Raw genomic sequence first — 26,824 nt, forward strand, 5'->3', positions numbered from 1 at the left:
TAGATAGGTACCTACTTGGTTAGTTTTTTTTTCAAAGATCAAGACAAGAATAATAGGAGTAAGTAGTAATTTGAAAATCTCAAATAGTATGAACTTTGTACCAGTAGGTATCGACATATTATATTATCAGTGTCGCCGAACAACCTTTAGAAAGCAAACTGAACATAGACCCAGCGTACAGGACAATCGTGGGGCCCCTTAGCGAGAGAACCTAGGCGTATCACGGGCCATAAGTATAAGTAATGCTACTAAAAGGCTGTATCTAATAATAAGGACATTCTTAGTAGAAAATTACCTTGAACTAACTTACTTTACCACGCCCATTGAAGTAAATCGATAACAGAAAATTGTTGAGGACATTTAGCTCAATAATAATACGTAGACAGGTAAAGAAAAATTCAAATAAAATGCAAATATTTATTGTAGTTCTTAACGATAGTAAATTTAACTGCTATCTGCTTTCCAAGGTCCTCGTCCTTACAAAAAAATTGCAGTAGTTATTCTATTGATATGATAATCACTGCTGTTTTTTAATTTAAAAAACCGTGTTAGTCATTAATCATGAGACACCGATAGATGGTAATGATGTTTTATGAGAAGTTTACGAATAAATCTATGTCAAGATCGAGTATACCTATGTCAACAAAGGTCAAAGAAAGGTCACGTTACCTTCCAACGTGCTTACGTATACTATATATAACATCCTATCTAACGTGATAAACTCTATAATTTTGAATACATCTCGTAAGTGGAACATCGCAGTGATTCCCAACCTTTTCATAGACTTAATCAAAATTATTTCGACTATCTTCGCAACTAAACCCCAAGTCGGCCATAGAAAACAAGTTGGAAACCACTGGTCTATAGCTTATTTATGATAATTATATTCAAACATTCTGTGTACCCAAGGCATTGGTACCTATAAAATAATACTGGTTTGTCAACTTTTGAGATAAATGTTTACTCTTTACTGTTTATTTCCTCTTCAATAATACGCAATCGTTTTTCCAGCAAATTCTTGTCAAGTCTATGCATACATAAAAATTGACCATTAAGAAATAATACTGGTATATCATGTCTATACAGTCTCAGCCATCTTACATTTTCCTTTTGGGTGATATCTACTTTTTTAATTACAAGCCTATTTTTGTAAGGTTCTAATTCTTCCATGACTATATCACACAGGCCACAGGGGTCTTTAGTGTAAAATGTTAACACTGGTGGTCCATGTGAATCTTGAGATCTGAAAATAGCCAACCAAAGGGAAAATTAATAACAATGAATTATTAATAAAAAGTATTTTATTGATTTTTAATCATTCATTTATAGCCATAAATACAACCATAACATTTTCCATAAAATTTTTATTTACAGGGTAAAAAACTATTCTTGAAGTATACATATTACAAAAACCTAAAATTCTTAAAGCTATAGCGAACACATAAAATATAATATATCATTCTTAACAGCAAATAATTCCTATAATCCAAGGCACAGAAAGAAAAAATTACAGTGGTCAAAATTTGTTTGAAACTTACAATTTTTCAATCATGATAGATGAGGCACCACCACCACCATTACAAATAGACGCTACACCCTTCTCTCCTTTTTTCAGAGCATGGCATAAGTGAACAACAATTCTTGCACCTGACATACCAATAGGATGACCAAGACTAACAGCTCCACCATGGACATTGACTTTAGAAGAATCAAGTTCCAACAGTTTCTGGTTAGCTACAGCAACCACACTGAAGGCCTCATTGATCTCCCATAATGCTACATCATCCTTCTTCACCCCAGTTTGTTTAAGAAGTTTTGGGATAGCTACAGCTGGCGCAATGGGGAAGTCAATTGGATCACATTCACCATCAGCAAACCCAACCACTTTAGCAATGGGTGTGACACCTAATCTTTGGGCAGCCTCAGCTGTCATAAGGATCATGGCAGCAGCACCGTCATTCAAAGTTGAGGCATTACCAGCTGTCACTGTGCCATTATCTCTTTGGAAAACAGTAGCTAGTTTAGTAAACTTCTCAAAGTTCACTCTCTTGTATTCCTCATCCTCAGAGAACATGACTGGTGCAGCACCTCTCTTCTGCGGTACAGGGACTGGTACTAGCTCATCAGCAAAGGCCTTAGCTTCATATGCTGCAGCACTTCTCTTGTAACTAGATATGGCAAAGTCATCTTGCTGTTGCCTAGAGATTTCTAATTTCTTTGCGGTGTTCTCAGCACAGTTACCCATGTGGAATTTGTTGTAGACGTCAGTCAGGCCATCAAATACAATACCATCAATCAGTTGCATGCCGCCATAAGAAGTTTCACCTCTCTTCAAATAGAAAGGCACATTTGACATAGATTCCATTCCTCCAGCTAATATTACATCGTGAGCGCCTGTTTGCAAGCCTTGTGCAGCTAACATGATTGACTTCATGCCTGAAGCACATACTTTGTTTACTGTTGTGCAAATTGTGCTTTTTGGTAAACCAGCAAATATTACAGCTTGTCTTGCAGGTGCCTGGCCCATACTGGCTGAGCAAACATTACCAATGTATACCTAAAATTGAAATAAATTAATTTATTACAACATCACACTTAAGTAATAATACATAATAGTTATCAAAATCAGTTTTGTTATCAGTCAAATGTTTTTTCTAGTGATAATCATTAAGCTTGTCAAAAACATGACAAATGAGTAGATTTTTAACTTCGTTTTTCATACATGACGTGAATATCACCTTTTTACGACATTCCTATGAGTTTATAACTGTTCATGGTCAATTTATAACTGTAAATCAATGGTAAACATAAGAGAAAGTAGGCAGAATCAATTAACCTCTTTAATTTCCTCCTTAGGAATGCCGGCTCTTTCGACTGCTCCTTTGATGGCAACGGCTCCAAGTTCCGATGCTGATAAAGGAGCCAAGCTCCCCCTGAAGGATCCCATGGGGGTGCGCACCGCTGATGCTATAACCACCTCGTTCAGAGAAACTTTCGAAGAATACGCCGCCATCGCTCTAAAAAGCTGTTGATTTTGTTACGATTAATAAACTTCAGTGAAATTGAATTTATTTTTCGTATTTTTTAGTAAAAACGCAATATTGTTAGTGCCTACTGTCTAGTAAGGCATTCCGTCTACGACTGCCGAATGCCGATACGAAAAATAAACTTTCGATAGGAAGACCAACCTTATTTGTGGGGCGCATATTGATGGCAATTATTCTACTTCCTTTTAAGAATAACATGATTTATTCTTTTTATCCTATTATGAGTATTCACCACGAAAAGCCAGTGACGAACTGATTTAAAATGATAATGCTTATCGCTTACAATTATAAAAAAACATTTACATAAACTTTATCTACAAAGATATCACAGCTTATTTTCAAGTTCAATATTTATGTATCATGCAATAAGGTTGAAAATTGTTTTAGAACACTTAGGTGATATTTTGTGAAGAAAGATACTTTGACCCGACGATTGTTCAACTCAGAAACCTAATACATAATAATGAAAGCAATTCAAAAATAACATTAACAGCGTATAATCGTGTGTCACTAACTATTTTACTCGACTATTGTAGCAATTTTAAAAAGAATAACAAAAGTACATAATAAGGGAGAAAACTACGTACTACAAAAAAAGAAATGTAACGAAAATTATTACAATTTGGTTATTTTACTTTCGTGTTTTGTCCAAGCTTATAAACGAACATGCCATGCGCCGTTAGAAAGGGATAGAAGATGTATCTTGGCAGGAAATGCACCAATCAGAGCTTAAGTCAAAAAAATTAACACCAGCTTGTTTTTTTATTGGTTCGACGATTGTCAAAAAAGACAATTCATAAACCAATTACAAGAGTAGAATGACATGTAGAGAAGTATATTGTCCATTGTAATCAAGAGTAGTCGATTAAGTATCGAAATTCCAAAAATGTTTGTAATTATGGACTTATGTTGATGTTTTTGACGGGTTTACAAATACATTATCTCTCGAAATACTCACTCTCTACTGAGCATGTTGAATTTTTCAAACTCAGTATAAACACTCATTGTCATTTTAGATAAAATATTGCAAATAAATCATTAAATTAATAGTAGCATCTGCCTGATCCTAGAATATTTTTTTTAATTTTAAATGTCAGAGCCAAGACTTGCTACATGCTAATTGAATCAAGTGTTAGTAGTATTGAAAGTATAACAAATAAGACGATCTAATTTGATTTGAGAACTCTGACTATCTACTAAGAACTGAGCTCTATAAAAATCGACTAAAAGAGCGTAGAGAGTTTAGTCATTCCAAAATACACTACCTACTTCAATTTCATTTTAAGTGCAGCTCTAGTGCGTACCTGCCTTGGTACAAGCTACCTGCCTTTACTGTAATTTACTGTATTACTCTTGTTTTAGCACAAAAAGAAATCACATGAAAGTAATTTTCAGTTTATATAATAAATTATAATTCGCATGGTAACAGTTTATCTAACGTGTGTGATAAGATAATCATGTTTTTGAAGCAGACAGCTGACGACTGATGGGCTGAAGTGTAGCTAGAACTCAGGAAATCAGGTTAGTCTGTTATATTTATTTACTTTACTATAATCAATAATCTAATTAACCTTATTTATTGTGCTACATATATTCAATAAAATTGTTTTGATAGCTATATTACTCGTCTAATGCCTTTGCAAGGCTGTTTTAGGTTGACACCTTAGTGCAGCTTCATGTTAGGAATAAGAATTTCTCAACAACACACACTAGATTTCAACACAAGTGGTTTTACTTGTTAAAGTACGTGTTTAAATTGGTATATAACTAGTTAGAACTACAGTATTAGATTAGAACTTTAATGAGGTCTTTAGTTTAACTGCTCATGTAATTAAAAAGTGTTAGAAAATCTTTGACGAAATACTCCTAGATTGTTGTCATAGAGTTCTTAAAACCTACTTTTAGAGCATGTGTACTGTTTAATTTAAAAAAATACCGTATGATTTTATACTTTTTGTGAAATGTATGTTTGGTTAAGTACCTCTGCTTGGTTTAATATAGTGTAATAAAGTATTGTTTATCACACCTTAAGGCGATACTCTCTCTAGGCCCATAAAATTAAATTACATTCTACACCTACTACTTTGTTAAAATTTAACATTAAAGAAAAACTCTTAACAGTACACAGCTCTATTTTACACCTTCACAATGTTGTGTAAAACCTGGCATTGTTATTGCTTGTATCAATAATCTTAACTATGATATCAAATGTAAATAAAACTCGAAAACAACAATCCTACACAAAAACTAGTTAAGCTACAAGTGGGCTGTAAACATAATTTCATAAACAAACAAACCTATTTAGTCTATGAATACAATAACAAGTAATTATTATGAATTATAGTGACATCATGAATCCAAACACTGAGATCACCGTGATTGTCTGTCCTTATCTCTCATTATGAAATCTATTTCTAATAAATTCATTGAGAATATTGATAAAGTAATTTTATCTCTGTCTTGTGTAAGGCATACATGCAGTGTAATTTTATCTTTACTGAGATATGAGATGTTACAAGTTATTTAAAATGCTATAATTGTTAAAGTAATTATCATTTGTTATAGTGTCATTAGTTTTCATTGATTATTACCTTTGCAGGCTTTGTTTACTGTTTGTTGAGACTTGTTTTGTATTGTATAATAGTGTTTCAGATTAGTCAATATGTTTGTGTAATAGTGACTTTGTTCACTGTTAAGTCATTTAAGATCTGGAAACTTGTGTGTGTGTAATTTTTTTATATAGATTTGATTCAATATATGGACACTGACCAGTTTCATAAAACTGTTTACTTTAGAAATCAGGGAAACTAGTATTCAATAAATTTATTGAATGTCTATTTTGGTGTGAGTTAATCCTTCATCTTATCATTAGTGGAATTTGCCCATTTTTTTTGCTTAAACTGAGAGTAATAAAATACAAGCTAGTGCTATACATTATGCTGTTTATATGATCATAAGTGTTATCTATCTGTAACACAAAGTAATCCAGTGAATCATGTCAGTGTACAATGTTATAACCATTTACTCAACACTCTTCACATTACCGTGCTAACATTAAGCCACATTTGACGCACTACCACATACAGTAATTAAGCTTATTAGCAAGTTAATTCATATGTAAATACGAACAACATTCTGCAGTGTCCAGCGTAACCATGTACAAGCTGTGGAAAATTGTCACTTTAAAATGTGCCTTTTTATGTTAATTTAATATTTTTTGTGGTCAAAAACAATATGCTTAGTTTCGTCCTTGTTGCAGGGTCAACAAAACGCGCGGGCTATGACTTAGGCCATGCGATAAAAATGGAAGTAGTTAATATAGGCGAAGGTCGGTACGAACAAAGTGAGAATGTACCGGGAAGCAGTGCCGACAGCGACGCGTCCAGCAGCGTCTTCGAAAGTAACGACAGTGATCATTACAGTGAAGACTTGGATAAAACATCGGAAGATGGTGACTTGAAAGAAGACTTACAAAAAACAATACCGGAATGCTACAAATCCGACTCAAACTTCTCATCACATACAAGCGACATCACAATCGACGAAGAATTTCAGGCGACGGCTCTTTGCCAGTTTATGGATATATTGAATGATTTAGATGAAGTTTTAGATAAATCACTATTAGCGTGTCTCGACGATGGCACCAAAAACTTCGACAGCGATGAAGAGGATCTCATTTGTAAGATTAAAGAATGCATCGGCGAAACTCACGATGAAACAGAACTTTCCGAAGCGCAGAGTTCAATGGATGACAATACTCAAGTAATTACTTGTTCTAATGCGCAACCTTCGGCGCCAGCCATTGAAGAAATAGACATCACACAACATGTAGCCGAAAGGTCAAATCTCACAAGCCTTGGCCGCTCAAAAAGTTTTTCGGAGTTGTCAGATAATGACCGACAAGCTTTAGTGTCATCTTTGGAGAGAGCGAGTACTACAAACGATAATTTACGAAACTCAATGAGGAGATTAGATCCCATAGTTCTACCAGCAATAACTGCTGAGTCGTTTTGTGAACCTTTAACACTACCAGTAATACTTTTTCTTGAGCATAATATTAATATGCGGCCAACGAGTGCACCTATACAGTTGCAAGTGACGGCTGCGAATCTTAGTAGTGATGGTGCGTCGGGACCGCTTATTGTTGGGCGTCGAGCTTTACTAATGAACCGAACACTTTCCCTCCCATCTCCGGGAGAAAGTGACGTCACAGCTGGAGATTGGACTGGCCGCAACACGGCCAGAAGCACTGCTAGGAGCACGAGTGCATCGAGTTCTTCTACGGAATCTCTGAATGTTGCTCCTACAACACAGAATGCTACAAGTGCCACGGATGAGAGGTATTTTTTTTTATTTGAATCAAACCACGCACCTACAGTCACCTTAAGCATTAAGCAACCTTCGCGATTTCGTTAGCCTATTACTCAAGTCATTCTTAAAAATGAGGTCATAGGATGTTATTTAATGATTCACGAATTATATCACTTATATTTCGTTATAAAAATCTGATAAGGCCGTTACTAATCGAGTTATTTTTCAGAATTGAAGAGACTGAAGAACCTCCTTTTGGAGTTTGGCCACATCGTATGAGTGCCATGTTGGCGTGCCTCAGTTGTACCGTGGGAATATTTAATATATCTAGGTTTGCCATATTCAGTGTTCACTTTGGAGGTAATTTAACTACATTACGTAATTCATTTGATTTACCTAATTTCCTCGTATCTTCATAATGGATCTCTTTTTATTGTTGCAGCGAGCTTCATAGTACAGTTTTTTATACTGTCGTTGTTAATTGGAATACCGCTGTTTACTTTGCATTTATGTTTGGGCCAAGTGTTGGAGTCTGGGCCTGTGGATATGTGGCGTATATCACCTATATTTCAAGGTGTCGGCGTCTCGTTGCTCATAACCCAAGCTGTGATCGGCATGTACAGTATAATAGGCCTATCATGGATATTCGTTTACTTTAGAGACTCTTTTATAACGTCGAACGACAAGTACAAATGGGCCTTACCACATGAGTTCAATTTGGAAGGTGAGTAAATTCAAGGAACTATAAAGTGGTTCATTGTTTGTTGCAATGTCAACAAATTCGGTGATATAAATCGGACAAAGCGGAAACGTTATTGAAGGCCATCAATTTAGACGATAATTACTTTTCCGCGGCTACAGAACGAGGAACTGTACGCAGTTTATTGAGAAAGTGCTTGTAATCAGAATTCTTCGGAAGAGTTTTGGTCACACGCACGCCTACTAAACTTGAGATTTCTATTGTATTAATATAATTAAGTTTTGTTGTTATGCTCTGCCAGAAAAACGTCTATTTTACGTGACTAGAGTGTAACTGTAGGATATTTCTTGTGTGTTGACGCCTGATTACGAAATTTTCTTAGAACATACATACAACATTTCCATATTAAAATTTCTGGTATTGTTAGGGCTGTCTGCTTATTAATCACGTAATTAACATACATTTTAATTATTTTCAGACAGTCTAATGAAAAATGAAACGTACAAGATACAAGAAACGTTACCGCAATACTTTCACGGGGAAATTTTACAGAGAAACTTGGGGTCCAATAATTCATACTTTGGTACTATAAAGTTTCAAGTAGCGTTCAATCTGGCCGTAGTGTGGATGATCGTGTTCGTCGCGCTCAGCAAAGGATTGAGGTCTTATGGCAAGGTAATAAACATTAGAGGCGGTCGTTCAAAACTACGTGAATGAGAGTGGCCTAATTTGTATGGAATTTCGCGTGGAAGTTGTGTGAAACTAATTTGTATAGAGTAATTCGTATTTTTATTATATGCGTATGTAAACTATTGCATAATTTTTGGTTTGTTTTTTTTGAAAATAATACTTCAATTAAAAGTAAAATCGCACGCACGTAATAAATGGTCTAAAGACAATCACACTATAGTTCAGACCTCTAGAAATTAACGCATTGGAAAATATCTCACTCTATACTATAAACTATGTCTTTGCTTAGTTTTATAGAAGCCCTTTCAGAAGTACATGTCTAAAAGATGATCAAACATCCATGCATACTTAGGTTTACGATTAGTCTAGTTCATTTTCTAGTTTATTTAATAAATTGTTTAAATGTAGTAACTTGAACTGTTATCGTTTTGAGTCATTACGTATGAGACTCTTTAATTGCTACAATTAAGATAGCTTTTTGCATTAAAAGACTATGAGAACAGCATTAATGTAGAAAATAACCTATTTTCGCTTACGTTCTACGTCATAACGACAAAATTATTACTCTAATGAAGTTTATTATAAAATTTTCTATCACTCTAATATCGACAAATTTAGTATGAAAAATTGTTTATTTTTATTTATTGATTGATTTACCTTATTTCGCTAGAACTATTCAAATAATTTTAAATGTTAAACAGTCGCTAGTTGAAAGTACCTACAGACTAGAAATTCACTTTATTGGTGCTGAAAAAATCGGTCCTTATTCGGTTCCATTTTATAATAATATATTTTTCTTTTTCCAGGCCGTTTACATGCTGATATTTCTACCAATCTGTGGAACCCTGATATTATGTACCAAACTGCTCACACTGATACCTTACGACTCTGTCGTTAATATATTCTCCGAGACTGAATGGAGCGAATTCTTTATTAATAGTAATGTAAGTACAACTAATGACTGCATTCTCGATTACGTCAATTTAAAATGTGTTATTGCTTTATTTTTTGGCTTTGAATGCGAGAATGGTTTGTGGCATTTTGAATACTTTGATTAATATTGAAAACCTTCGGATTATAACGTTTTTAGTTAGCTAAAATTTTCATATAAGTACTTTGCACTTTTTTTTTTACTGGTATTTAATGTAAGTCCCCAACCCGCACTAGGCCAGCGTGGTGGACTCAAGGCCTAACCCCTCCCTCATTTCGGGAGGAGACCCTTGCCCAGCAATTGGAAATGGGTTAAATTTATTTATTTATTTAATGTCGAGTACTTTTTGAACATACATATTTGATAACGGAAACTCATTAAGTACAAATAGACTTTAACTATTTGAATGTCATAAAAATATCCGTTTCGCGTGAGAATTTAAATAGTTTCAAGTGGCCTGGCCATCACCTTAACCATTGCGCCACAAGCGACTATTGTCATTGCGTTTTTATCTATATTGTTCTATTTTTACACAACTGTGACAATAACAAAAAGCCTACATAGATAATAATCATAATATAATGTTGTTCACAGAGTTGGGCCGCCGCAGCTCAAGAAACATTTCTAACTTGGGGCCTCCTAGGAGCCTGTATAATGCAGCTAACTTCACACAAGAACTCGAAAAACAAGACTAACGTCATGTTGCAGAAGGAAAGCGCTTGTATTGTTGCGTTTACGTTCGCTGTTTTATTACTTGGATCGTTCTTGGCTAATACTTGCGTGCAGATATTGAAGAACTATGGGTATACCTATATACCGGGAAGCTTTGGTAAGTGTGCGTTAAATAATTCTCCTAAATTCCTCTTTAATTTCTCCCTCCTTCCCCTCTGGTGTTCAAATCAAAGCTTGCTTCTTGAAAGTTTACTTACAAACGAGAGTGACAGGATTCGTACTCATTGCGACTTGCGGTTCTAAGCGCAAGCAGTTATCCCGTCGCACGCCACATACGCGGATCAGGCAGGCACTCGTGGGGTTTTAGTGGGTATGACCGCCCTTCTGGCGGGAGAGTCCCACATAACCCTGGGCTCCACCCAGGGCGCAGGGTATGTGTAACGCATTTTCCCACAAAAAAAAAAGGATTCGTACTCATTGACATTATTGACTGCAGTCGTTAAAGACATAGTATACTTTTTCGTCATATCGTGTTGAATGTGCTATAGGTGGGAGATATTGTCTGTGTAAAAGTATTCGTGTGCTATTTAATCCCTACGGCATAACTTAACTCTTTTTATTGTTATAAAACTAAAAAACTTAGCTTAAAAACAAAATGCAGTTTATTGACTTGAAAATAAAAAGAGGTTGTATTGCGCAAAATATTTTGACATTATGAATTAGTAAGGCATGACATTTTATAGAAGAATCTTTATATAACTTTTAATTGATGTCAAATATTATTTTGTTATTTGAGTCAAGTAGTTTAGTGAGTAAAGCAAAGCTGTAAGCGTTCAGTTATTATTTCATTGTCTTTATCGCTGTGATAGTTCACACACTAAGAAATGTGGGTGATGAGAAAATTGGGCTTAGAATACATTTTGAAATTGTTGTTGTTTTATCTGATCTGTATTTTTAAGTTGATTAGAATGTCTTTATTACTCTTTATACATAACTGGTAGTTGTTTTAATTAGGTAGTTGTAAAATCAAGCAATTTCTACCATAATTATTCCTATTATTTATGTTATTGCATGTAATTACTTTGGGAATTTCTAGTTTACTCAGAAAGCACTAATGGCTCATAGAAATCGACGCAGTGACTACTATTGTTAGGAAATCTAGACAACACTGGAGTTAAACAATGCCTCTTTTTTAATAATTTTACTTTTAAAAAATCGTCTTAATCTTTCGTGCGCCTGTTCGTTCGTTGGATTTAATTTATGTTGAACGTACACATGGGTATATGTAATGCGGGTAAGAGTCAAGTGAACTTCTTTTATCACGAACCTTTGAACCAACCGTTGAAGCAGTCGATATTGAAAGGATTTAGTACCCTATAGTTATGGCAAGACCTCTTTTCTGTCCTACTTCCAGGACTAATAATTATTATGCAGACAGGACAATTTTATACATAAAAACTTATTTTGTTCACAGAAACGGTTAAATCAACTCAATTTCTCTGGCCCATGTCGGAGCCGATGCCGGGCAACGTAGTCTCTACGCCTGTTCGATACATGGGGCACTACGGGAGCTTAGTGGGAGTAACAGTATGGCGCAGTGGCACTACCGCGCGGACCATCAGCGGCTGGCAACCGTTGCAGCTCGCCACGCAACTTGTACCAGCTACTTTAGCTGTGTTACCTGCTAATATGGTGAGTAGTAGTATAATTATTTTAATTAATTTATTAGGATATTTAGTTATAGTAGTAGGCTATCAATCGGTTTCATCACCTCTGGATAAGTATCGGCTAGCTAACAATTAGACATTTGAAAAAGAAAATACGTTTAAAAATCATACGTTCGTTGTCCTATCAATACGCTATTCGAAAATTATACGTTAATTGTGAAACTCACTCTGTTGAAATGTTGAGTGGAGGAAGCCTTGAGCTTCCAGTTAGAGCCGAATTTAACTGAGCAGTAACGATGTATGGTTTAGATTTATAGCTGAACTCGTAACTAATGTTTATTACTACAATTCAGAATCCTTGAAAAGAAAACCAATATTTTACAAGCGGTAGTATATTTAACAAGCAGTTTAAAAGCAAACCTAACTACTAAATTCCCTTGTTTCAGCTCTCCCCCGCCTGGGCAGTAATATTCTACTTCATCCTCATAATGTTCGGTATAGCACAACAGCTGGCTATCTGGCACTGCGTCATCACAGGCATAATGGCTATCAATGCAGAAGCACTCAAGGTCTGGGAGACTACTATAACGTTCCTCAGCTGTGTGTTCGGACTGGCCATGGGATTACTACTTAGTACTGATGTAAGTAAATTTGATATTATATTTGATGGGGTTGTTAATATAGTTCTTGTAAGCCTAATCCTATGTTAACGACGAGCGCTACGACATGCTATGATTGCGCTTCATCAAAGGAACTATTATGAGAAATAATGATACTTCAGGATTCAGTGCATTATTATTTTTAACCACTTTTTTGTCTTTTTAAAAACAAAAAAAAAATGCTGGGCAAGCGTCTCGTCGTGGAATGAATGTGGGGCTAGGTCCAGAGTCCCGTCCCCACTATTGTGATATTAATTAATTCAACGAACAATATAAGTAATAGTGTAGTGTTGTAGGCCCGATTTTGGTCAATTCGTCAAAAAAAAAACATATAAAGATAACAGAACTGCTATTATAATTTGAGCTCCAATTTAAAAAAGAATACTATGCGAGTAAACAAATGTGTCAAAAACATAATTTATGTTGTAGTTGTTAAATAAATGACCATTCATAAAAACAAAACAAAAGTAAATTAATAAAATTGTACTAGATTTACAAGGTGACCTTGAAGCTGGCATCGTTTTACTTCCACACGTAATAATTATAGGATTAGTTACGTTAGCCACTAGAATAAAATATTAATACGAAGAATCAACGACTCACAACACACAGTATAAAACAAAGTCGCTTTGCACTGTCTGTCCCTCTGCTTAGGTCTATAAAACTACGCAACGGATTTTGATGCAGTTTTTTAAGAGATAGAGTGATTCAAGAGGAAGGTTGTATGTGTAAAAGTTGTAAAGGCTTTTTGTAAAATGTATTTTAAGCCGGACAAAGCCGGAGCGGGCCTCTAGTAATAAATAATCAAGTTGTGAGAAAACCACAGCTTGGTAAACAAGTGCTCTTTATAATAAAATAAATAAAGATAATTATTTGTTTATGAAATGGTTACGTGTTCGTGTGCACTGTGTGCAGTGTGCATGAAATATAAATAACCGGTGTCCGCAAAATTAAGTATAAAGTTTCGCGAGGAAATTCTCATCCGATTAAATATTGCGTATATTATTAGTATAGAATATTATCTTTTAGCTAAGAAACAGAAACTTACTATTTGAATTTGCTATACTAAACTACCTATATTAATAATGTAAGAGAAATTGACGGTAACATTTTTGAATAATGGTTTTACCTTCGAGTTGGATTCGATTATCAATATTTCAACTGTTTCAATTTCATTATAGGAAAAGGAATTTTCATTTCGTCACGTCTTTTGTTGTTAAACGTCCTTCCCAAGTTCCCACTCGGTATAGACTATCAGCTGTGATGTAAAAGCCCAAAGAAGGTTACTATATATATATAGTATATACTATAATAACGCATGAATTTCAACTTGGCTTTGTTTCAATATAAATACAGTAGGCAAGTATTAAGTTGTTAGTTAGACATTGAGGAATTTTCAAATAACAATTGACTCGCTAATAAACAAAGCTATGAACATCAACTAGTATAAACATTGTTCTATTATATTAGCAGAATAATGGTGAAACCAATTGCTTAGTTATACGTAATTAGAACTTATTCAACCATCATAATGTATGGAATAAACATATTTAATGTTATTCATACGCAAGTGATGTAACTCATTTGTTAGTGCTCTAGAATGTTTTGTGAATAGATAATCTCATTTTCTCTCGACAAAAGAACCTTGTGATATTTTATTGGCTAGATTAAGATTAATCTTGCATTCGACTGAATTGCTGGTAATCAACGTTAATCCTACTTTTTCGTTCGTATGAGGTTAGTCAAACAATTCATAAAGTAATACGAAAATGTATACGTCCTACTTATCGTCTTTAATCTTTTACTCAGACACGTTTGCGAATTCTCGAAAGCAGTTTCTTTTAGTTAGAAATTGGTGATAAGTATAAGTACTTATTACCCTCCTAGCAACGTAAAACAAGGTAATCTTTATTAAAAAAACCTGTTTCCTTTTTCGGTATAAAGCCAGCCTACCAATAATCACCAAAATCTATTGAGCTCATTATCTGTAAACGGTTGATAAATCAAGGTATTTTCTCATATATCAATATGGTGCCGACTACCGATGATCGTAACAACGTTACCTATAAATTCATATTCAACTATACTGTTCTCTTATTTCGTTACCCAAAATTGCGTCATACATTCAACATACCAATTTACTTTCTACATAGCAATCTTAATTCACCGATAACCATTTATCAAACAATATTATTTTACTTCCAGGCCGGTATCCGCATAGTCCACTTCATAGACTACGTATGGGTGGGTTCGTGGTGGCAGTGCGTGGTGCAGGTGGCGCTGGCGTGCGGCGTTTTCGTGGTGCGGGGGCGGCCGTACTCGCCCGACGTGGTCGTCGCTGCGCTGTACTCTTCACGAACTAGACTGTCGGCGACATTAGCTGCGTTACTCAGTTTCACTTGGACTGTTGTACTCCCTGTTTTGTTATGTGTAAGTTAATGTGTACCATAAAAAAATCATTTACCTTAAAAAAGTTTTAAGTGCTATCATCAGTAGTTCCCATTAAAAGTTTAAAATTCCTTTTGGCGTACCTATTTTTTTCTCTAATTAAAATGACACAGTCTGCTAATATTGGTTATTGTCGATGGCTATCTTTGATTAGTCTTTGTTAAAATATAGGTAATAGGAATAAGTTTGATAAAACATATATTTTCTTTTCAGGCAATATGTGTAATGGACTTCAGAGTTGGACAACAACGGCAACTGTACAGCTGGAGAAAACCTGTTGGGTAAGTCAATAATCCACATTTAGCAAATCTAAAGTAACTATTTTTGATCCTACAAATAACAGATCTATGTTGAAATCTAAGGCGTGATAACAAATCCTCCATAAAGGTATAGTTAATATACTACCGCTAAACCTGTATTTCCTACAATGTCTATAGTACTATTCATTATTTTTTTGGTGTTTGTATTTCAGTTACTGGCCAGTGTGGAGTCGCCAAGTGGCTGTGTTGATGCAACAAGGCGCCTTACTGATTGTGCCCATCGCAGCTTTCATACAGACGTGGCGATACATGAATAAAGGACCTCCGGATATACTAGATGTAAGATATTTGTTATTTACTTTATTTGTTATTAATATTTCATAAAATGCTCGTCGTAGATAAAATGATTAATATTTTTAATATATTAATGCTGCAAGGATTTCGGGACTAATGATTGTATCGAAGAACTGGTAAGATATTTTTATGCTCCTGTTAGACCAAGTTTACCAAAAAAAGCCATTAAAAATCGTATGTTATCACAACCAGTAGTGCTGTTAGAAAGTCACCCTTCAATGAGCCAGACTATTTGATTATACATCTATACTAATATTATAAAGCTGAAGAGTTTGTTTGTTTGTTTGTTTGTTTGAACGCGCTAATCTCAGGAACTAACTGGTCCGATTTGAAAAATTCTCTCAGTGTTAGATAGCCCATTTATCGAGGAAGGCTATAGGCTATATATCATCACGCTACGACCAATAGGAGCAGAGTACCAGTAAAAAATGTTACTAAAACGGGAAAAAAATTCACCAATTCTCTCTTATGTGACGCAAGCGAAGTTGCGCGGGTCAGCTAGTTCTAAATATATGTGTATAAGTTGTCAAGTACACTCATCGTTAGGACACTTCACATATTGATATGATATTTAACAAACTGATACCAACATTCCTCAAGGGCTCAGAACATTACTTAGGCATTCAGTAAGACATTGTACATTGAAGCATACAATGTATTTTGTAGTGGCAAAGTAATTACATTTTATATTAAATTATGAATCTTTGTGTTATGAAAAGTGTGAGTTAATATTCTAGTTTTTTGTTTTGTTTTACTGTTATTGTGTTAAGAAGTTGATATATGGCAACAAAGAATATGTTGTACGATATGGTATGTTAGTTTATTTATTACTAGCTGACCCGCGCAACTTCGCTTGCGTCACATAAAGAGAATGAAAATTTTCCCCGTTTTTGTAACATTTTTTACTGGTGCTCTGCTCCTATTGGTCGTAGCGTGATGATATATAGCCTATAGCCTTCCTCGATAAATGGGCTATCTAACACTGAAAGAATTTTTCAAATCGGGCCAGTAGTTCCTGAGATTAGCGCGTTCAAACAAACAAACAAACAAACAAACAAACAAACAAACAAACAAACTCTTCAGCTTTATAATATTAGTATAGATTTGATAAATGGAAACACTTATGAATACCTTTTAAAATGATATTATTTTTTTCTTATATTCGAACGTTTTTATGTATTAAATTGTGAAATACTAAAACACCCTGAAATTCAATAATATGTACACAAATTAAGGCCTATACTCCCACACTACTATTCAGTTGTTGACGTTGTCGTCATTGTAATGCATGTCTGTAGCGTTTTTGTCTTATGAATATGGTGAAATATTAACATCGAGACATGCAGATATGATTATTTTAAATACTTGCAAAGTTAGTTTCATATACTCATATAGTTCATTTGATCCATTCTTGAAATATTATTTTTGTACTCAACAGCGTATCCAAAACCTGTACCGTCCGCGCATGGGCCCGGGGCTGGAGGCGGGGCGGGCGCCGGTGCCGGCCCCCCGCGCCGCGCCGCCGCCCGACCCGCCGCCCAAGTACACGCCGCCGCCCTCGTACTCCACGGCCACCGGCGCACGACTGCTCAACACTATACGGAGGAGCTTCCGCACACTGCGAAGGTATGTTATACCGCCATGTCATACTATACTGCCTCAAGCCGCCGCCCGACCCGCCGCCCAAGTACACGCCGCCGCCCTCGTACTCCACGGCCACCGGCGCACGACTGCTCAACACTATACGGAGGAGCTTCCGCACACTGCGAAGGTATGTTATACCGCCATGTCATACTATACTGCCTCAAGCCGCCGCCCGACCCGCCGCCCAAGTACACGCCGCCGCCCTCGTACTCCACGGCCACCGGCGCACGACTGCTCAACACTATACGGAGGAGCTTCCGCACACTGCGAAGGTATGTTATACCGCCATGTCATACTATACTGCCTCAAGCCGCCGCCCGACCCGCCGCCCAAGTACACGCCGCCGCCCTCGTACTCCACGGCCACCGGCGCACGACTGCTCAACACTATACGGAGGAGCTTCCGCACACTGCGAAGGTATGTTATACCGCCATGTCATACTATACTGCCTCAAGCCGCCGCCCGACCCGCCGCCCAAGTACACGCCGCCGCCCTCGTACTCCACGGCCACCGGCGCACGACTGCTCAACACTATACGGAGGAGCTTCCGCACACTGCGAAGGTATGTTATACCGCCATGTCATACTATACTGCCTCAAGCCGCCGCCCGACCCGCCGCCCAAGTACACGCCGCCGCCCTCGTACTCCACGGCCACCGGCGCACGACTGCTCAACACTATACGGAGGAGCTTCCGCACACTGCGAAGGTATGTTATACCGCCATGTCATACTATACTGCCTCAAGCCGCCGCCCGACCCGCCGCCCAAGTACACGCCGCCGCCCTCGTACTCCACGGCCACCGGCGCACGACTGCTCAACACTATACGGAGGAGCTTCCGCACACTGCGAAGGTATGTTATACCGCCATGTCATACTATACTGCCTCAAGCCGCCGCCCGACCCGCCGCCCAAGTACACGCCGCCGCCCTCGTACTCCACGGCCACCGGCGCACGACTGCTCAACACTATACGGAGGAGCTTCCGCACACTGCGAAGGTATGTTATACCGCCATGTCATACTATACTGCCTCAAGCCGCCGCCCGACCCGCCGCCCAAGTACACGCCGCCGCCCTCGTACTCCACGGCCACCGGCGCACGACTGCTCAACACTATACGGAGGAGCTTCCGCACACTGCGAAGGTATGTTATACCGCCATGTCATACTATACTGCCTCAAGCCGCCGCCCGACCCGCCGCCCAAGTACACGCCGCCGCCCTCGTACTCCACGGCCACCGGCGCACGACTGCTCAACACTATACGGAGGAGCTTCCGCACACTGCGAAGGTATGTTATACCGCCATGTCATACTATACTGCCTCAAGCCGCCGCCCGACCCGCCGCCCAAGTACACGCCGCCGCCCTCGTACTCCACGGCCACCGGCGCACGACTGCTCAACACTATACGGAGGAGCTTCCGCACACTGCGAAGGTATGTTATACCGCCATGTCATACTATACTGCCTCAAGCCGCCGCCCGACCCGCCGCCCAAGTACACGCCGCCGCCCTCGTACTCCACGGCCACCGGCGCACGACTGCTCAACACTATACGGAGGAGCTTCCGCACACTGCGAAGGTATGTTATACCGCCATGTCATACTATACTGCCTCAAGCCGCCGCCCGACCCGCCGCCCAAGTACACGCCGCCGCCCTCGTACTCCACGGCCACCGGCGCACGACTGCTCAACACTATACGGAGGAGCTTCCGCACACTGCGAAGGTATGTTATACCGCCATGTCATACTATACTGCCTCAAGCCGCCGCCCGACCCGCCGCCCAAGTACACGCCGCCGCCCTCGTACTCCACGGCCACCGGCGCACGACTGCTCAACACTATACGGAGGAGCTTCCGCACACTGCGAAGGTATGTTATACCGCCATGTCATACTATACTGCCTCAAGCCGCCGCCCGACCCGCCGCCCAAGTACACGCCGCCGCCCTCGTACTCCACGGCCACCGGCGCACGACTGCTCAACACTATACGGAGGAGCTTCCGCACACTGCGAAGGTATGCTATACCGCCATGTCATACTATACTGCCTCAAGCCGCCGCCCGACCCGCCGCCCAAGTACACGCCGCCGCCCTCGTACTCCACGGCCACCGGCGCACGACTGCTCAACACTATACGGAGGAGCTTCCGCACACTGCGAAGGTATGTTATACCGCCATGTCATACTATACTGCCTCAAGCCGCCGCCCGACCCGCCGCCCAAGTACACGCCGCCGCCCTCGTACTCCACGGCCACCGGCGCACGACTGCTCAACACTATACGGAGGAGCTTCCGCACACTGCGAAGGTATGTTATACCGCCATGTCATACTATACTGCCTCAAGCCGCCGCCCGACCCGCCGCCCAAGTACACGCCGCCGCCCTCGTACTCCACGGCCACCGGCGCACGACTGCTCAACACTATACGGAGGAGCTTCCGCACACTGCGAAGGTATGTTATACCGCCATGTCATACTATACTGCCTCAAGCCGCCGCCCGACCCGCCGCCCAAGTACACGCCGCCGCCCTCGTACTCCACGGCCACCGGCGCACGACTGCTCAACACTATACGGAGGAGCTTCCGCACACTGCGAAGGTATGTTATACCGCCATGTCATACTATACTGCCTCAAGCCGCCGCCCGACCCGCCGCCCAAGTACACGCCGCCGCCCTCGTACTCCACGGCCACCGGCGCACGACTGCTCAACACTATACGGAGGAGCTTCCGCACACTGCGAAGGTATGTTATACCGCCATGTCATACTATACTGCCTCAAGCCGCCGCCCGACCCGCCGCCCAAGTACACGCCGCCGCCCTCGTACTCCACGGCCACCGGCGCACGACTGCTCAACACTATACGGAGGAGCTTCCGCACACTGCGAAGGTATGCTATACCGCCATGTCATACTATACTGCCTCAAGCCGCCGCCCGACCCGCCGCCCAAGTACACGCCGCCGCCCTCGTACTCCACGGCCACCGGCGCACGACTGCTCAACACTATACGGAGGAGCTTCCGCACACTGCGAAGGTATGTTATACCGCCATGTCATACTATACTGCCTCAAGCCGCCGCCCGACCCGCCGCCCAAGTACACGCCGCCGCCCTCGTACTCCACGGCCACCGGCGCACGACTGCTCAACACTATACGGAGGAGCTTCCGCACACTGCGAAGGTATGTTATACCGCCATGTCATACTATACTGCCTCAAGCCGCCGCCCGACCCGCCGCCCAAGTACACGCCGCCGCCCTCGTACTCCACGGCCACCGGCGCACGACTGCTCAACACTATACGGAGGAGCTTCCGCACACTGCGAAGGTATGTTATACCGCCATGTCATACTATACTGCCTCAAGCCGCCGCCCGACCCGCCGCCCAAGTACACGCCGCCGCCCTCGTACTCCACGGCCACCGGCGCACGACTGCTCAACACTATACGGAGGAGCTTCCGCACACTGCGAAGGTATGTTATACCGCCATGTCATACTATACTGCCTCAAGCCGCCGCCCGACCCGCCGCCCAAGTACACGCCGCCGCCCTCGTACTCCACGGCCACCGGCGCACGACTGCTCAACACTATACGGAGGAGCTTCCGCACACTGCGAAGGTATGTTATACCGCCATGTCATACTATACTGCCTCAAGCCGCCGCCCGACCCGCCGCCCAAGTACACGCCGCCGCCCTCGTACTCCACGGCCACCGGCGCACGACTGCTCAACACTATACGGAGGAGCTTCCGCACACTGCGAAGGTATGTTATACCGCCATGTCATACTATACTGCCTCAAGCCGCCGCCCGACCCGCCGCCCAAGTACACGCCGCCGCCCTCGTACTCCACGGCCACCGGCGCACGACTGCTCAACACTATACGGAGGAGCTTCCGCACACTGCGAAGGTATGTTATACCGCCATGTCATACTATACTGCCTCAAGCCGCCGCCCGACCCGCCGCCCAAGTACACGCCGCCGCCCTCGTACTCCACGGCCACCGGCGCACGACTGCTCAACACTATACGGAGGAGCTTCCGCACACTGCGAAGGTATGTTATACCGCCATGTCATACTATACTGCCTCAAGCCGCCGCCCGACCCGCCGCCCAAGTACACGCCGCCGCCCTCGTACTCCACGGCCACCGGCGCACGACTGCTCAACACTATACGGAGGAGCTTCCGCACACTGCGAAGGTATGTTATACCGCCATGTCATACTATACTGCCTCAAGCCGCCGCCCGACCCGCCGCCCAAGTACACGCCGCCGCCCTCGTACTCCACGGCCACCGGCGCACGACTGCTCAACACTATACGGAGGAGCTTCCGCACACTGCGAAGGTATGTTATACCGCCATGTCATACTATACTGCCTCAAGCCGCCGCCCGACCCGCCGCCCAAGTACACGCCGCCGCCCTCGTACTCCACGGCCACCGGCGCACGACTGCTCAACACTATACGGAGAAGTTTCCGCACACTGCGAAGGTATGGTACACATTATACTGCCTTATGGTTTAAAAGGTGTGATACTATGTGTGTGACAAAATACAACGAAATCGTTACTTTTAGGAAACCCGTTTTAGTGATAGGTTACCTATTGATACTAGAAAAAGTGGATTGTAAGATATGTAATAACTGACTAGCTTGTAACTTAAAACTGTTTTTTTTTTATATTGGAGTACCTATTAGATATTTTACAAATTCATCGTCATTTGGCAGTATTCGATTGTAAATTTTGTATGTATGTATTAAACCGGTCCTACTGATGGCAAAGACAACGTGTTATTGTTGCCTTTTAATTTTTATTCATATGTTCTCGATATTACCTTAAAGTCTGGTATGGTATATGGCAATAGGCTTGCCCCCTATTAAATGGCCATAATTAGAGACTCATTACATAACACCTTATAACTAATGATATCAATAGCAACTTAAGATACTCAAGATAACATTCCCGGAAAATAATTATGTAGACATAACACTTGAATTAATTATATAATGTCGATACAAATTTTAAGTGTTTCAGTATGACTAACTAATTGTAACTAATACGATAGAGACTCAGGCTCTTATCTCATTCGTCACGTTGCCTTTACGTATTCAAGTACATAGTTTCTATGCGTCTTATAGTTACCTTATCTATGCTGTCCGACCGTTTCCAATCTGATCATGATCTGTAGGTGTGATTATGTGGAATTTAATGTATAGAAAAATCCATTGGCTAGGCTATTGGTTTTTTATGATGTATGTTAGATTATATTATTGTCAATAGTAGTCTGGAGTCTGGTAACATGCCTGGTATAATGGCAATAGGCTCACCTCCGTTACATGGGATGTACAATGTACATTGCTGCAAACGCGGGTGTATTTTCTTACACCTGCGGGTATAACAAGCGTGATATTATGTATTTATGTTTGTTGATTATTAAAGAACCCACTAAACTTGCTTACAGAATCACAACAGCACGTACAGAGCAGTCACCGGCAGAAGATACAACGCAACTGCCAGTCACAGTCAGCGAAACAGTTGAACGAGACGCACTCGTCTCCCTCGAGTCTCAACCACCTGAGTACAGCGGAGTATTCGCCGCACCCTCCATCACCATCACAGATGAAACAGACTCAAGAACCACAAGACCCAGGTCATCGACCTCAAGAAACTCACTATCACTAACAAGAGACTACCTCCGAAGATCGTTCGTCAGGAAGAGCGACTCGGCCAAGAGCATTAGGTCGAGTTTACGCAGAAGTTTCAAGTACGGCGGTGCCTTAACCAGTAGTCACGAACATTTGGTGCGCGGCGCGGAACCCATGTCCAGTACTGTCGCCATGTCGGCCGTCAGAACTGCGCATGACTCACACAGCCGCGCCTCCGTCATATAATCCCCCTAACCGCCTTAGACATCACGAATTATTTTTACTAAAATCCCTTATATGCATAGTTCGGTAGAATCGCGATATTAATACGTATAAACGTGTACATCCCCGTAACCAAGATAAAAGGGTGAATGTGTCATTTACAATGTTTCTAATAGTTGATTTTTTTAGTACTTGGCGCGAGTGTACGCGGCCGTTTGTTATTAATTCGTGGTTAACCTCTTTACTCGTAGACGCTGCATAATAATATCTGTCTCTTTCCTTCGTTGGACTTTCGGCCCATGAATGAAAGAGACGTTACGAGTTTAACAGTAAGGGGGTCAATGTTTAGTTCGCATAGACTCGTAATTATATTGTTAGTATTTAGTTGAAGGTAGCATAATAGGTAGTTATAACCAAGAGGAATCTCAGTTAATCCACTATTTTTTTAAAACATTGTTAATCCTTTATTTTGTGTAAGCACAATAAATGAGCCATTTAGCTAGGTTTATAAGGTATAGGAGTACTTAAATTGTATACTTAAATTGATAATAACCTCAGAGCTTAGAAGAAAATGTGTTTAACATTTGGAAAATGTGAAAACTATTGTTAGCAGTTATTTTTAAAAGACAATGTGAATCAATCAGACTAGAAATGTGTTCCCGTTAAATTATTATGAGCGTGTTTTTTCTAAATTATGGAATGATGTTGGCAATGAGTGTTTAGTGTTGTATTCCTTAGTGTGATAAGCTGTAATCGACGGCATATAGAGTATATTGTGTGAAAACCCCATTTTTATTATAAAAATGTATATTTTAAAATTCGATACTCGTATATCGATAAAGGTTGCAATTTTTTATATTCCATTTTATGGAATTAGGTGAAATCGTTACTTATAATATGGAATATTGATGTTTGTGGTAATTATATTGGCAATAGAAACTTATAAGATTGTGTTACAAAATATCGGTAGAGCTTTCCAATGTTGTTGTATAAGGACTTAAAGCACCATTTATCGAAGTCAAATTTTGATGTCAGCTCGAATATAAATTGTAACCATTGTATAACTAACAAACTCGAATCGTAATCCTGACCCTATAAATTATATAGGGACCGTCTTTCCGTTTTTTGAACGACAAACTTATCCGCGCTTACCAATGTATGTATATTTTCTTAAAACCGAATGTTACTTAAACCTAAATTACTTTCAAGTTTTACCGATATTTTTAACAAGTACAAAAATGTTATATTGTGGAGTTTCGATTCCAGCAAAGAAAGGAATCAAAGCAATAGTTATAGTGAAACAGTGAACCGTGTTGAATGTGTCAAGTACAATGAATTTAGTGCGTTAAGCGAATCGGTTGTTCGATTAGTTTTTAGGTGATTTTAACAGCTGCTTATTTAGTTCCTTACGTGCATTTATGTGAAACCGGCTACTCACTATTAAAAAGTTATATTGATTGTTTAATCTATTTTTGTATAATTTGCCAAAGTCAACACTTAAATGCCTCTGTATGATGCAAAGGTTTTGTGTTCTTAATTTTGCAACGTCATTATAATTTACTGTCCCTTTTATAGAGGCACATGTATATTTAGCAAAAGACAAGACTTATTAGTTGTACTTAGAACTAAAGTTTAAATTCAAACCATTTAGTTTCTTGTCATCACAAAATTGTATTCTTATAGTTAAATAGAGATCCAAATGCGATCTCCATAGAGGTTGTGAACAGACTATAATAAAACAGTATTAATTTGGTGTTCTACTGCTAGTGTGTAGCTGGCCCAATGCATTTTATTTGTGTTCTCCAAAATTTTTATTTTTAGTTCTAGTCACACCATGCTTCCACCTTTTAAAATGTAAACTCTTTGGTATAAAACATCACATTTTAAAACATATTTATTATAATTGCACGTTTTTATTGCACTTCTATTATAATTTTACTTTTTTATTTTGATTTTTCGTGTTCTTTTACATTCCACATTGTTGCAATGTTTATATGTATATTAGGTAATAAAACATTTTTACACTACCATGAATTTGTTGTTTAATTTTGATCTCGTATTTATAGAACTCCTCGTAGGCAGCCATAGTATACATTCAGCTAGTTTTACCCGCCCTCGAAATCTCTTTTCATAGGCCCACACAATACCATTTAGTACACTTTAAAAATAAATGTTCAGTGTTAATAAACAGTTTGAAATCTAGCTTAGCATAGAATAGCATCTCTACTACTGTATAGCATGACAGTCTATGTTGAACACTATATTGCAATGGTTCCCCACACTATTATTAAAAAATCAGTGTAACCCGTTATTAAATTGCAATTGTAACGTTATTAAATTGCGTAATTGTTACTGCTTCAAAAATGCGACTAAACAAGTAGGTGTAGGTCGAGGTTTAGCGGCAAATAAGGAAGTTGATTCAGCACTTGATGGTCAAGGCCCAGAAGACAACGACCGATTACATAATTGTACATAATAGCTTATCTGAGATTTAGACGGTCGGAAAGGTCAGGCGACTCCGCAAGACGTGACAAACATAAGTTAATACGTAATCATATAGTTATGATTAAAATAAGTAATTAACATAGTTATGTATGGGTTACGGCGGTTATGCTTGGTCAGAATTGTACATCGGTGGATCTTGGAGGCATGAACAAGCACGATAAGTCGCCCCACACCAAAATTCTGGTTCATAGTTTTAGAAGCTGTTTTACTATTCGAGTATCATTTATGCAGCGTATTAATTTATTTATTAAGTGGGTACCCTATTTGATATTTACATTTACCTAAAGTAAGTACCTACAGTCCAATAATGACGCGCTGTGAACATGATGGATTGATTGGCACATAAACGACGAATAAAAGTAAATAAGTTTGTAGTCAATTGTTAAGAATGACTGGCAATATTTTTATCAGATAATTTGTTATTTTTAGTCATAAATTATTACAATAATAAATTAAATAATAGTAAATTAAATGCTCATTAGGCTGTTGGAGAGTGATAAAATCGTGTTATACTTGTGGCGCAGTGGTTAAAGTTATCACCTCGTTACCATCGGACCTAGTGGGTGACGTCGTTGATTCGCGACTCCCTCTAGGCTATAGTACTTATTATTCTGTGCTCTAGGCTCGAGCAAATATCTGAAACATCAATAAGATGATGTGCTTAAGACCATTTGTAAGTTTGGCAAGTACTTATACTTTGAACTTCGAAGTATACTTGCCAAACTTACAAATGCCCTAAGCTTCGAAGTTCGAAGCTTGAAGTTATAAATGTGAGCGATGTTAAGTTGTTCGAACCTGTTCGAGTGAGATTTTCAAAGCGACAATAGCTTCTACTCCTTTGATTTATTGTTATTGTGCTAAATATGTAGGTCCATTACTATGTCATTTTAGCACACATGGTATTATCAGTACCATATCTTAGATAAGGCCATCTAACCTGGACATATAAAATAATGGGTACATAATCGAAATCATATGTTTACGTATACATGCGACTGACAGTTTGAGGCTTTTATCTGAACCCGCCATAGCTCGGGCTTTAGTTATTTGTATTGAGTACCATACAGAATATAAATATGTCAATG

General features: G+C 39.7%; 2 protein-coding genes across 3 annotated transcripts; one reads left to right on the forward strand and one right to left on the reverse strand.

Moving 5' to 3' along the window:
• Positions 1–403: 403 nt before the first annotated feature.
• LOC142975892 (acetyl-CoA acetyltransferase, mitochondrial-like) lies at positions 404–3,543 on the reverse strand. Of its 2 annotated transcripts, XM_076119022.1 has the most exons (4): positions 3,189–3,543; positions 2,837–3,025; positions 1,539–2,557; positions 404–1,243 (listed from the first exon to the last, which is right to left on the reverse strand). In XM_076119022.1, the coding sequence occupies exons 1-4, from the start codon at positions 3,243–3,245 to the stop codon at positions 961–963; spliced, it is 1,548 nt and encodes a 515-aa protein (XP_075975137.1). In that variant the 5' UTR covers positions 3,246–3,543; the 3' UTR covers positions 404–960. The 2 variants fall into 2 exon arrangements, with proteins under 2 accessions (XP_075975137.1, XP_075975138.1); XM_076119023.1 differs by lacking the exon at positions 404–1,243 and having other exon boundaries at positions 1,284–2,557; positions 3,189–3,478.
• Positions 3,544–6,309: 2,766 nt separating this feature from the next.
• bdg (sodium-dependent transporter bedraggled) lies at positions 6,310–25,268 on the forward strand. Its single transcript, XM_076119001.1, has 13 exons — positions 6,310–7,387; positions 7,588–7,718; positions 7,801–8,082; positions 8,537–8,733; positions 9,555–9,692; positions 10,274–10,508; positions 11,826–12,043; positions 12,465–12,659; positions 14,883–15,107; positions 15,339–15,406; positions 15,598–15,724; positions 17,178–17,365; positions 22,829–25,268. Exons 1-13 carry the CDS (start codon positions 6,351–6,353, stop codon positions 23,256–23,258), a joined length of 3,471 nt encoding a protein of 1,156 aa, XP_075975116.1. The 5' UTR covers positions 6,310–6,350; the 3' UTR covers positions 23,259–25,268.
• The last annotated feature ends 1,556 nt before the right edge of the window (positions 25,269–26,824 follow it).

This window comes from Anticarsia gemmatalis, chromosome 10 (genome assembly GCF_050436995.1).
Source record: "Anticarsia gemmatalis isolate Benzon Research Colony breed Stoneville strain chromosome 10, ilAntGemm2 primary, whole genome shotgun sequence".
Taxonomy (NCBI): Eukaryota; Metazoa; Arthropoda; class Insecta; order Lepidoptera; family Erebidae; genus Anticarsia; species Anticarsia gemmatalis.

Bases quoted from the DNA above. Each gene is read 5' to 3' on its own strand.
- LOC142975892 (XM_076119022.1), bottom strand. From the start codon at position 3,245: ATGTTATTCTTAAAAGGAAGTAGAATAATTGCCATCAATATGCGCCCC. The intron at 3,026-3,188 runs GTTGGTCTTCCT...CAAAATCAACAG, and splicing joins ATATGCGCCCCACAAATAAG to CTTTTTAGAGCGATGGCGGC. The intron at 2,558-2,836 runs GTTAATTGATTC...TTTCAATTTTAG, and splicing joins CTAAGGAGGAAATTAAAGAG to GTATACATTGGTAATGTTTG.
- bdg (XM_076119001.1), top strand. From the start codon at position 6,351: ATGGAAGTAGTTAATATAGGCGAAGGTCGGTACGAACAAAGTGAGAAT. The intron at 8,083-8,536 runs GTGAGTAAATTC...AATTATTTTCAG, and splicing joins ACATGAGTTCAATTTGGAAG to ACAGTCTAATGAAAAATGAA. The intron at 10,509-11,825 runs GTAAGTGTGCGT...TTTTGTTCACAG, and splicing joins CTATATACCGGGAAGCTTTG to AAACGGTTAAATCAACTCAA.